The sequence below is a fragment of the Callorhinus ursinus genome, unplaced genomic scaffold (genome assembly GCF_003265705.2).
Source record: "Callorhinus ursinus isolate GAN/ISIS: 27379988/994484 unplaced genomic scaffold, GSC_fseal_2.0 scaffold7, whole genome shotgun sequence".
Taxonomy (NCBI): Eukaryota; Metazoa; Chordata; class Mammalia; order Carnivora; family Otariidae; genus Callorhinus; species Callorhinus ursinus.
Genome location: NW_027397069.1, coordinates 26,954,389 through 26,967,619, shown reverse-complemented (window position 1 = coordinate 26,967,619; position 13,231 = coordinate 26,954,389). Strand labels below are relative to the sequence as shown.

The following is a 13,231-nucleotide window of genomic DNA, read 5'->3' as shown; positions in this document are numbered from 1 at the left end:
TTGTGTTCCCTCTCTCGCTGTGTCTCTCTCTGTCAAATAAATAAATGAAATCTTTTTAAAAAAAAAAGAATTTTAAGAACATGGGGTGCCTCGGTTTCTCAGTGGTTAAGCGTCTGCCTTCGGCTCAGGTCATGATCCCAGGGTCCTGGGATCTAGCCCTGCATCAGGCTCCCTGCTCGGTGGGAAGCCTGCTTCTCCCTCTCCCACTCCCCTGCTCATGCTTCCTCTCTCGCTGTGTCTCTCTCTGTCAAATAAATTAAAAAAAAAAAAAAAAAGAATTTTAAGAACACAAATTATAAAATCTCTTTGAAATTACATTCTTGCAAGCTTCAGGAAATATATACATAAACAAAATCAACAAAAATTATAGTAATCATGTTTTTGTTTTTTAAATGATTGCTCATTCTATAATCTTGAAATATAATTTTCATGCAGAGCCTCATGCAAATGACAATTAACACCTTTAATCTCTTAATATTTATAAACACTAACAACTCTTGCTTTTTTTATATGGTAAAATAGACATAACTTGGAATAATTTCTGCTTTTTAATTGGGAAATTGAGATAATGCTACATAGTCTCTTTCTGAAAGTAGATAAAGATAAAAATTTGAAGAATATTAGTGACCTACCCTAGATCTTAGATAGAGAATCAGATATTCTTGGTTCCTCAACCAGTTTTAAATCTATAACTCAATTTATGCCAGTGGGATTTTTTTAATTATGTACAGTTAAGTACTTTCACTAATTCAAATATCCAAGTTTGGCTGGAATGTACTAAAGCTGACATTCCTCCTGTGCAGGACCACACAGGCTTGAATAAATGGGAACCAATCTGCACAGGCATATATTTGATCTGGAACTGGTTGGTTTGCTCCTGACTTCCACCTCTCTTTGCACCTGGGAGAAATAGCTCTTCATTAGGCCCTTCTGGCTGAGTGCTCCTTTAGACCCACATCCTTAAGTTGACTCTGACCAACCAAGAGAGGGGGAGCCAGAGGGCACATCACCATGGCAACTCCCCACAACAGACCCAAGCTACTACTAACACAGTTCTGCCATCTCAGAGGTCACATGTAGATCCAGCCCCCAAAAGATATGAGCAGATACTCTGCAAAACCTTATCATTTTTTATATGGAAACTACAATCCCCCATCTCAGTGGCTAGGCATAAACACAAACTTTGCCATTTAGCTGTGGTCACCGTATATCCTGGTTTGCCCTACATGGTCCAGGTTTATACTTGTTATGTTTGTGTAATTATTAGTGGTGTCCCTATTCTCAATAAAAGTTGCCCTAGATTAGAGGCACCTGGGTGGCTCAGTCAGTTAAGACTCCGACTCTTGATTTTGGCTCAGGTCATGATCTCAGGGTCCTGAAATCAAGCCCCTGGTTGGGCTCCACACTCAGCGGCAAGGCTGCTTAAATTTTCTCTTTCTCCCTATGCCCTTCTCCCTGTTTACACGTGCTCTCTCTCTCTCTCTAATAAATAAATAAATCTTTTTTTAAAAAATCACCCTAGATCAAAGACTGAATTATATGGCCATCCTACAGACAGGCCCATTTCAGAAAAGGGACAGACATGAGAGACAAACCAAAGGCAAATTTATTCATGGATGTTTGCAGGCCTACTCCTCTAGGCTACCATCCATACTTTCTTCAGTGACCGGAGACTCTTAACAATGATCTTAAAGTCCAACTAAGGAATTCTCCCCTTCAAATTTAGAACTCAGGAGCAAAGCAAACAGTAGGTCTTTTTCCTTCTGATTTCAAAGATGCCTAGGACCATCCAGAGCCTACTCTATATGAAGCATACCCCTAGATGGAAACAATGTGAGGAATATCCCTTTAACCAGTTCAGCTGTAGAAACATCACTTCTGAGAATATTACTTATAAATTCTTCCCCTAGAATGGCCCTACGCTTACTATGAGAGCCACATCAAGTGAATCCAGATGCCCAAATGGAAAAGTGGCAAAAAGCACACACTGTCTGATGATTGTACTTGTCCATTCAACAAATATTTATGAAACACAAAATGGCAGCCCTTAAATCTCTGAATCCAAACCTCAGATGCGTTTTGTTGGGTCCAGATAGGAATCTTAAATGTTTAAAACATTTGCTAATGTTTTAAAATATGCAGTCATACCTAAAAATCCAGACTTCCACTCTTAGAAAATCAGAGGCTCTGTCAACACTAGGCTTGTATCTTGTTAATGCAATTTGAAACTGGTGCTGAGTAACTCCCTGAGAAATGACCATCACTCCATGGTCCTCGGTCCTCACTCAACCTCCACCTCACTCAACCAAATCCCAGGCATTTGAGTTTGCAACCCTGATATATGGCTGGAGATAATCCTTCATGGAATAACCATCTGGCCCTTCAAATTAAGGAGCCTCTACCAGGGATTCTCTAGGTTCAGAGTAAACTAGAATCCGTATCTTTAGATCAAAGACTCAACAGGGAAATGGCAATAAACAGGAAAAGTTAGGGTTTTTTTCTCTTTTATCAAAAGGACATATGGTTGCCACTGTTGCTACAGGATCAAAATGAGACTAAGCATGTTTTTATTTGTAAAATAATAGCACATTCAGCCTCAAACACCTAAATACATAATTAAGGTTAAAAAGTGGGGGGGGGCATGTTTTTAATTGATCCCCTAACAACGAATCTGGGAAGGACTCAACTGTCAAGAATTCAAAGTGCCATGACCCATAAGCAAACTTTGACCATCAATGAAATTAGCCATGATGTGTCATGTATCAGATCTGAAGAAAGTAACTTTAACATAAACTACCCAAAATCATAAAACATTCCTTACAGTCCTGGGAAAATGCAATTTCTTCCTCCTTATTGACAGAACCCAAAAATCTTAATACAATAAAATTAGTGATAACTTCCAAATATAAAGAACATGCTGCACTCCCATTTCAACAGAGGTGAAAGCTAAAAATAAGCTTTGAACAAATAAGCACAAAGTGAAATTCATTTTAATCATGGTTGGAATGTTGAGACAATTTGTAAAAATGGTATTTTAACATACATCTAACTGCAGTCATGTAAGTTAAAATTGCTCTCTTCATACTGGGAGTTCTGAATGTTAAAGTATTAAACTAGCTTCCAAAATAACTGATGACATCTAAGACAATGAGCTTTTATTTTCTTCAATTCAGCCACAGGCCTTTTGTAAAAAACTTTCAATGACAGATACTAAAATAATGAATTAAGAAAAAAAGCCTTATTTGCAGGATGTTTTTCTCCTTTGACTATTATTAATTCCCCAGCTATCAAAGGAACTGCCACATGTTGCAACTGCGACTTTATTTATATTTAGACAACATTATTTTTCTAAAGAATCTAAAGTACTTTGCAAACATTAAAGAGCTATTTTTAGGATAGCATTTTGGCTGCTTATCACATAGTAAAAACTCTTTACACTTTTATTTTAAAACCAGTTTTCAAAGACACAATCACTGTTATAAAGTTTTGTTTAGATTCCCCTAGCCATTAGATATAGGGTTGTGCCTGTTTTTAAGGAAGTAAAAATGCACTGTTTGGTAACAGACACCTCAATTTAGTAGACTTTGGAAAAATATTATAAAATAGATTTTGGCCTCTTTTACGACACTGCTTTTTAAATCACCCAAGCCGGTATTGATTCTGTCTCCAATTAGTGCGTTAAAAAACTGCAAAAAAAAAAAAAAAAAAGTTTTCTTTCCACTCAACATCCTCAACATCTAAACGCAGATTCATACTTGCTGACAATCTGACATCGTTGTCAACCAACTTCTCCCTAAACCCTGCTCCCAAATAGCCTCACAGCCCCCAGTCCTGCAGGTGCTGCTGTAACTAGGACTCAACGTTCCACGTGGGTTAAGGTGCAGGACTCGACCAAGCCGGAGAGTGAGTGCAGGGCCTTGAGGACCCCAACCCTCTCCAGTGTCTCCTCTCACACACGTACAGACGCAAACACAAGGCCAAAGCCAGCTTCCCTCCTCCAGGCACACCCCAAACACCGCAGTCCTCCCAAGACGCGCGCTGCTCGCCGCGTCCTCCCGGGGCGCTCCCGCTCCTCCACCACCCCGGGACCACTCTCCGCCTCCCACCCGCTCTCCTGCGCCCGCGCGGGGTCCGCTCCCGCCACCCCGCCCACCCTCGAACGCAAGCTCCGCGCCTCCTGGTCCTTGGGACAGGAGGAGCGGACGCTCGAGCGCGCCACGTGGAGGGCGCGCGCCAGCAGCCCGACCACAGTCAGTCAGCCCTTCCTGAGGCGCCCCAGGGTCTCCAGCCCGGCTATTCCTCCCCAGTGCGCCGGACCCTCCCCCGCGCCTCCAGCCGCCGTCTTGCCTGATTGGGGTCTGTGGCGCGGAAAACGTGGCAGGCCACCTGCGACTCGGGGTCGTCGGGCTGCGCCTTGATCAGGTAGGCAAAGTAGGTGAGATCGTGGCTGTTGTGAATGAAGCGCGAGATGTGCTGTGCCTTGTGCTCGAAGATGAACACCGCCGGGTTGGGCTGCGCCGCCGCGGGGCCCGCGGCCCCGACGCCCGGAGCGGGGACACAGCGCAGGAAGGGCGCGCTGAGCACCAAGAGCACCTCGCGGGTGGCCGGCGCCCCGCAGCCGCCCGCCTCGGGCTTCTGGCTGCGCCGGCGGATCTCAGCCATGAGCCAGGGCAGCATGGGCAGCGTGGTCCTGCGGTCCAGGCACGACCCCCCCACGTACCACAGCCGAAACCGTTTGTCGCCCGGCTTCCCGGCGCCCGGTTGCGCAGGAGCGCCCGGCTCGGGCTCCAGAGGGTGCGGGAACGGCTCATCCTGAATGCAGCTGGGGGGCTCCATAACTCGCGCCTCACGAAGACACCGAGGCGGCCGGGTAGGCGTGCCGCGCCCCCAACTCCCGCGCTGAAGGCGCCGCCGAAACTGTGCCAACTGCCGCACCCGACCCCCGCGCCCTCTCTGGCACGGCAAGACCACGAACTCCGCGCTTCAGCGGCCCTGCCCCATGCGGCACTCCCCCCGGCGCGGCTCGGAGGCTCCGAGGCGGAGGCGCCCCGTAACCGGACTGGCAGGAGAGCGCGGGTTAAATCGTCATCCTCCTTCCTCGCGCTAGCGCCTAGGGGGCCTCACTTCCTCCTTCCTCCGCCCTGGGCCCCGCGCCGCTGCCCGTCGCCGCCCGCTCCAGGGCCGCAGAGGCGCTGCGGCCGCCGCGCTCGCCCGGGGCAGGCAGACGGAGGCTGGGCGGGGAATGGGCTGTGGGCGGGCGGGTGACTTGGGGCGGAGCTGACTCCTACCAGGGTGACCGGCTGTCACCTGGAAGGTCGGGGCCGCCGGGCTTCGGCGCGATCAGTCCTCGGGAAGGGCCTGCGAGAACTGGTCCACTGGAAAACAACAAAACCAAAACGTGGCCACGCGGGGCCGCTCCCCCTTGCTGTCGCCGCGACCCAGCTCGCGGCTCCTCCTCCCAACTGTTCCCGTCCCTCCCTCGCTCCTTCCTTCCTTCCAGGCTGCTACTTTAATCGGGCTGCTACCCCGCCTCCCGTCCGGCGGGCGGAGAGCGTCGCCGGTGAAAGCTTTTCTTTTTTTTCTTTTTTTTTTTCCGTGAAGTCGCCTCTCCGCCTCTTCCTCCGGCCCCTGGGGCAACAGTGCTGCTGCGGGCGCGGGCGCGGGCACTGCCCGGATCTACACAGCCTCTCCCGGGTCGCCGACCTCTCCGTCCCCTTGCGCCTCCCTCCTGCCCCCTGGCGAGGGGGCCCCTCTCCAGCGGGCGTTGGGATTTCTTTTTTATGAACAGTATTTGCATGGTTTCAGTTCTTTCTGAAGCCTGCATGATAATTTCTGAATCTTATTTCCAAATACTACCCAAAAGAACCCTATTCTATCCATTATATATGCCCAGTCCAGAGGTAGAGTAGAGATTTCTCACTCTTTTATATGTAGTAATATGTATTTCCAAGGTACTCAGAAGACATTTTAGGGATAATTTGATCATTCTAACTTTAAAGCAGAAAAAGAAGTATTTTTTTATTCATTTTTAGCAAATTAGATTCTCATTATTTTTGCTCTTACCGAATTGTAATGAATTCGATAAGTAAACAAAATAAATGGGAAAGACACTGAAAGTTCCCAATTTTCCCCAAAGTACTTGCCAAGGAATCAAAACCCAAAGATTTCTTATTGTTTTTAGTTTAATGGTATGCTCACTTTCTGTAAGGTCCTGGAGTTATTTTTTTATCCTATTTATGTAAGATGACTATGATCAGTTGCCATTATTACTATGCTGAATTTCTGGTGCACTGTGATGGTTCTCTTGTAAATACGCATCTAAGTTCCAAGATGGAGACCTTGTTAATTGTAGAGGTTTAGTCGCTTAGTTTAACCACTCCACCTCATCTTTGTGCAAAATAGACCCATGTCTTCAAGATGCAGTGAAAAGTTCCTGGAATATAGACTGAAACCTTCTAGAACCTTACCAGTAACTCTCTTCTACAAATTACATTTCCCTAGGCCACATATGTGGGATCCCGAAAAAGGGGGAGAAAAAGAGCAAAGATCTGGGGAGAGCATGGAAATCTTGTGGGTTCTACCAAGTCAACCAGCTTGGGAGCTAGGATTGAATTTGAAACCCCAGCAGACCATTTCCTAATGGTAAAAGAAAGTGAAGCAATAAACTCCCACTCATTGACAGAAAAGCAGAATTATCTTTTGTCACATGACATCCTGACTGTGATTGCCTCCTGCTCAGCCTTTAGCCTTTTCTTTGTAACTTTTTTGCGATATTTATCTTACTATGACAGTATTATTACTGTCAACCACTATCCAGTCCTCTCTGCATCCTGGCACATGGAAAGATAGCTCTTCTCTGCCCCCCTTAAATTTAGGCATGGGTCTTAAGACTTGTTTTGGCAGTGAAGTGACTTGTGTCACACCTTCAGTAGAAGCATTTAATTGCCAGTAGTTGCCCCTCCAGCCCACTGTTCCCCTCCAGTGGTCATCACAGAAACCTATCCATATGGACGTTGCTCATGATCAAAGCCCAGAATGCTGAGCCAACACTAGGAAGACAGCTGTCCTGGAGAATCTCCTGGGCCCACAGCACACTGCTTATGAGTGAAAAATAAACTTTCTGGTTCTGTGAAGCCACTGAGATTATGGAGTTGTTTGCTACCCTGTTGTTAATCTTCTCCTGTCCAATAAAATTATTATACTATAGTATATTTATATGACTTGTCTTATTATCATTTATATATTTGGATTTATTACTTGCATGAACTAGATGGTAAGTTATACTTACCCCATTGTAGCACCTGTAGGACCTTACAGAATTGCATGCACATGAAAAGTACTCCATTATATATTTGATCACTGAATTTCTAAAAAGATAAGAGGACAAGACAATTTTAAAATGTTTGGTAGGAATTACAAAGAATATGCAGGTTTATGATGTTTACTAAATGGTGGAGCAATAAATCAATCTCTGACCCCCAACCCTTCCATTCTCAACCCCAGTCCACCCCCCCAAAAAAGGGCTAAAGAATATGTTCAGAAAAACATTTCCAGTAATCTGCAAGAAATATCTCCTGAATAGTCTTATAGGCACCACAGCCTGTGATACCCAAAAGTGAACTCTTATATTAAACAAAAAAATAGTGCTCTTCTAACATCCCAATCTAAATTAATGGTGTCACCGTTAATTAGAAGTGGTAAGATCTGGTCAAATCCTAGTTAAAAAATTTGTACCACATGAGAAATATAAGGGCCTGAGCTAGTGTGGTGGTGTAAGACTAGAAAGGTTTGTTGCAATCTCTTGATCATTCTATAAAGCAGAAAAAGAAGTATTCTTTTTTTCTCATTGTAGTAGTGTAGAGATTTCTCACTCTTTTATATGTAGTAATATATATTTCTAAGGTACTCAGAAGACATTTTAAGGATAATCTGATCATTCTAACTTTAAAGCAGAAAAAGAAGTGTTCTTTTTTTTTTTTCATTTTTAGCAAATTAGATTCTCGTTCTTGTTCCTTGCTGCTAAGACTTTGTGCTCTCTCTCTGACTCTCTCTTTCTCTCTATTCCATTCTGTGTCCCCATCCAACATCTACTTTTCTCCTCTGCTTAAAAATCTCTAAAAGAAGGTACATTTTTTGAAGCTCAAAACACAAATCTTTCTAGTCTTATATCTGGCTCCTATCTCCCCAACTCCCACATCCAGACAGCCTCTCCATCCACCACCACATATGTCCTCACTCTCTGGGGCTTCGTAGGCACCTTGCTCTCCGAGTTGCTCTTCTTCCTATAACCCCCCCACTCCGGAATTCCCCCTTGCCCATCCCTGTCCTTCACTACTTGAATACCCATTCATTGTTCAAGACCCAACCCAAAACTCACTCTTCTGTGAACCTGTTTCTCATCTCCCCAGAGTTAGTGGCCCTCTCTTCTTTGCTCTTTTTTTATGCATTCCACTATTATAGCTCTTAATGCGTTCTTTGTAATGATCCAGTGATTTTTCTGTGTGTCCCCCCCCAACTACAAAGGGCATTTTGAGAGAGGCATTATTTTTGTTGTTGTTGTTCCATGTTTTCGTCCAGCAAGGTAGCTGACATGTAATGGGTTCTTTTTTTTTAATTTATTATTATTATTTTTTAACGTAGTGTTCCATGATTCATTGTTTGCGTGTAACACCCATTGCTCCATGCAGAACGTGCCCTCCTTAATACCCATCACCGGGCTAACCCATCCCCCTACCACCCTCCCCTCTAAAACCCTCGGTTTGTTTCTCAAAGTCCATAGTCTCCCATGGTTCGTCTCCCTCTCCGATTTCCCCCCCTTCATTAGCACTCACCATAGCACATACCCTCCCCAATGTCCATCACCCCATCCCTTCCACCCCCCACCACTCCAGCAACCCTCAGTTTGTTTCCTGAGATTAAGAATTCCTCGTATCAGTGAGATCATATGACACATGTCTTTCTGTTTGACTTATTTCGCTTAGCATAATACCCTCCATTTTCATCCACGATGTTGCAAATGGCAAGATTTCGGTTTTTTTGATGGCTGCATAATATTCCATTGTGTGTGTGTGTGTGTGTGTGTGTGTGTATACCACATCTTTATCCATTCATCTGTCGATGGACATCTTGGCTCTTTCCACAGTTTGGCTATTGTGGACATTGCTGCTATAAACATCGGAGTGCACATACCCCTTCGGATCACTACATTTGTATCTTTGGGGTAAATACCCAGTAGTGCAATTGCTGGGTCACATGGTAGCTCTATTTTCAACTGTTTGAGGAACCTCCATACTGTTTTCCAGAGTGGCTGCACCAGCTTGCATTCCCACCAACAGTGTAGGAGGGTTCCCCTTTCTCCACATCCCCGCCAACATCTGTCATTTCCTGACTTGTTAATTTTAGCCATTCTGACTGGTGTGAGGTGGTATCTCACTGAGGTTTTGATTTGGATTTCCCTGATGCCAAGCGATGTTGAGCATGTGATATAAATTGAATAAATAGCAAATTAGAATTGAAGAAACCAAAGATTATAAAGAGAGTTTTAATATCACAGAAATGATATACCAAATGATATAATTGGCTTATTTCATAAACATACTAAATATATCTACCAGCTAACTATAAAGTACTAGAAAATATAGGATGCCTCCCAACAATTGTAATGGAGCTCTGAGTGGAGATGGCAAATAAAGCGCAAGAGCTTGTGACTGAATAAAATTTTGAGATAAGAGGGTTTTTCCTCCATTTTTCCCTTGTTCCCTGTGACCTTCCCTCAGCCCAGACAGCCAGGACACTAAATCTTGTCTGCTCCAGGGGAAGGATGACACAGCAAAATACAGATAACAAAAGAGGCCATTCTTAGCCTTGAGGTCTCAAAAGCTAAGGACCTGGCAAAGGCAAAAGATTTAGAGTATGTGCTCGGAGTCAGTTTCTCCTGCTCTAGATACTTGAAGTTTTCCCAAACTTGGGAGATGGAGATGAAGGAATAAATAAGAGGTAACTACTAGGGAACCCAAAAACAATGTATGACTTCCAAACCAGTAGAATATTTATCCATCCAGTGGAAAAGGAAAGGGAATAAGAAGGGGGGAAAAAGGAAACAAAATTAAAGTATGATAAATAGAAAACTTACAATAGTATGGCTAAACTAACTCCAAATAGTAACTATAATAAATGTAAATTAGTCTAACCCACCAAAAGATAACAACTTAATGATCCAGAATGATTACAGAATCACTTCAAAAACACAGCCATATGGAAAATGTGCAATAAATACATAGAAGAAAATATATCAGGCACAGAATGAAAAGAAAGCCAGAGTAGTGGTTTCAATATCCAATTAAATAGAAATTGAGGCTAATGAGGGGGATACAAAGAAAGATTTGCCAGTGAAAGCACTAAGAAGATATTATTTTTAAAAACATATGCACTAAGGAAATTGCTTTCAAATATAGAAAACAACTAAGAGAGTGACAGGAAAAATAAATACATCAACATTTTTAGTTGGTGATTTTAACAAATCATTTCCACATACAGTGAGATTAAATAAACTAACTATAATCAGATCTATAAATTTGATGAATAGAAAATACAAAATTTTTATACAGTACCTGTGAAAGAAACAAAAATGACAATACACTGTGTCACATGATTGTGACCCATAAATTCCAAAGAATTGCTATCATATAGATCATGTTTTCTGATTATTATTCAAGGTAAATTAAAGATTTTATTTGGGAGAGAGAGAGGGCAAGAGTGAGAGAAAGAGAGAGAGAGTAGGGGGAGGGGCAGAGGGAGAGGAAGAAGCAAACTCCCACTGAGCAGGGAGCCCGACTTGGGGCTCGATCCCAGGACTCTGAGATCATGACCTAAGCCAAAGGCAGACGCTTAACCCATTGAGCCACCCAAGTACTCCTTAATACATGGAATTAAATGATAAAAGTAATTTAATGTCAAAACTTGTCAAATACGTGTAAATGTATTGATGAAAATAAATAATAAAATCAAATTAAAAAAAAAAAAGAATAGGGACGCCTGGGTGGCTCAGTCAGTTAAGCGTCCACCTTGGGCTCAGGTCATGATCCCAGGGTCCTGGGATCAAGCCCCAAATCAGGCTACTTGCTCAGCCGGGAGCCTGCTTCTCCCTCTGCCTGCTGCTCCCTCCTGCTTGTGCATTCTCTCTCCCCCCCCCCTCTCTCTGACAAATAAATAAATAAAATCTTTTAAAAAAAAATGAATGAATGAAAGCAAATGAACTAAAAATTCAACTTAAAAAAATAGAAAAAATGTCGTGGAGAAGCCCAAAGAAATAATGAGGGAGAAAGTAATAGAGATAAGTTTAGAAATTAGGAAAATAAAAAAATGGGAAAACAATAGAAGGGAATAGCAAATAATAGTCTCTTCATGTCTATTGATCATCTGTATTTCTCCTTGAAGAACTTGGTGTTAATATCTTTTGTCTTTTTTTTTTTTAAACCAGGGTCAAATTATAGAATTGTCCTATATTAGGGTATTAGGGATAGTAACATTTTGTCCAAAATATATTTCATATGTTTTTCCCAGTTCATCATTTATTTGTTTTGAATGTAACAAAAAGAGGGAATACAGATTTTTTTTTCCAAACATTCATGGAATATTCAAAGAAATTATACCTGCCAAAAATTTAGGTAGTTATTCATTTACACCAGCCCACACCCCAAATATAGGCATTACTTATTAATGCTCTTGACAGATAAATGGATGGCAAGAATTATAAAAGTGCCATTTTTTAAAAATTAGGAAATTGAAGCACAAAATAAGTGGGTAATGAGAGTAATGTGATAGAAAATGAATGGAATGAATAGCAACTGATTGCTTATCAAATGCACAGTGCTTTGCAAACAGAAGGTGATTAATAAATGTCTGGTGAATGAATGGCTTTACAGCTCTCCCAAATGCCAAAGGACAGGATCAGTTAGTTTCAGAAGTTAAAAATTTCTACAGAGGAAGCAGATTTTTCTTTTACCATAAGGCTGAGATAATTTTACAATACCTATTTTTGTCTGACTATAATTCAGAAGTGCCTCGAGTGATCTAAAAAATTTGGTTGTTATAAAACCTATTTGAGGGGTTGAAAGGAAACAGAATTAAAATGAACATTTATTTAATGCATGCTCTCAAGTCAAACAGCTCCAGACCTCAACAAAGCATATGAAATCAGCCACACGTTGTGAAGTACTGTATATTTGAGTGAAGACATTAATGTAGCGAGATTAGATATTTTCCCCACTAAACACTCCTTTATCATTGAATGAAATTTCACATTTATGCTCTTCAAAATTGTGTAGATTCACATTGGTATTATTGACTATTTTCTCTTGAACTTAGTGACATTTTTTTGCCACCAAAAGCATATTGATACTACAATAGAACTGTCCCCTTGTAAGAAGACTTCTTATTTACTAACTATTTCTAATGGGCCCTAAGAAGCTTTTTAAAAAGGAATCTATTTTAAGTCTGTCATGGATGAACTGGTTCATATTTTCCTTGATGATTTTAAAATGCAACTTTCAAGCTTCTAATATAACACAGATTAAAATGAACAAATATACAACTAGTATTTTTAAAACCCATTACTGTTTGGAATAGATAACATATGTAGAGGGTAGAAAATTCAAAAAGTTACAAAAAATAGGGGCAGCTGGGTGGTTCCGTTGGTTCAGCATCCAACTCTTGATTTCGGCTCAGGTCATGATCTAAGAAGGGTTGTGAGATCAAATTCCGTGTGGGGCATCTGTGCTCAGCAGGAAGTCGGCTTGAAGATTCTCTCCCTCTGCCCCTCCCCCTGCTCACTCTCTCTCTCTCTCTCTCTCTTAAAAAATAAGGTTACAAAAAACATAAATATAGCAAAATACAAGCCTTCCTTCTACTCCTTTCCCCAGCAACCCACTTTCTTCCTGGAAGCAGCCATTTTTACACATTTATTTTAATGGATCTAAAAATGAGATAATAGCCACCATTTGTTGAGTATTTACTCTGCACAAAGGATCCTCATGACAGTCATGTGGGATTAGTAGTACTATTAATTTTTCTTTTTTCTTTTTTTTTTTAAAGATTTATTTATTTGAGAGAGTGAGAATGAGAGAGAGAGAGAGTACATGAGAGGGGGGAGGGTCAGAGGGAGAAGCAGACCCGCCCGCTGAGCAGGGAGCCCGATGCGGGACTCGATCCCGGGACTCCGGGATCATGACCT

At 42.3% G+C, this 13,231-nt stretch overlaps 1 protein-coding gene and 1 pseudogene across 4 annotated transcripts in view; one reads left to right on the top strand and one right to left on the bottom strand.

Moving 5' to 3' along the window:
• Positions 1 to 5,637, bottom strand: part of TBC1D4 (TBC1 domain family member 4) — a 178,941-nt gene extending 173,304 nt beyond the window's left edge. The window contains exon 1 of one of the 4 annotated variants that reach the window (XM_073894435.1): positions 4,348 to 5,637. In XM_073894435.1, the coding sequence (XP_073750536.1) occupies positions 4,348 to 4,836 (489 nt within the window). In that variant the 5' untranslated portion in view covers positions 4,837 to 5,637. The remainder of the gene's footprint in view (positions 1 to 4,347) is intronic. The other 3 variants (XM_073894436.1, XM_073894437.1, XM_025874742.2) reach the window with 3 other exon arrangements.
• LOC112826563 (V-type proton ATPase subunit E 1-like) overlaps positions 4,167 to 13,231 on the top strand; it is a 17,332-nt pseudogene continuing 8,267 nt past the window's right edge.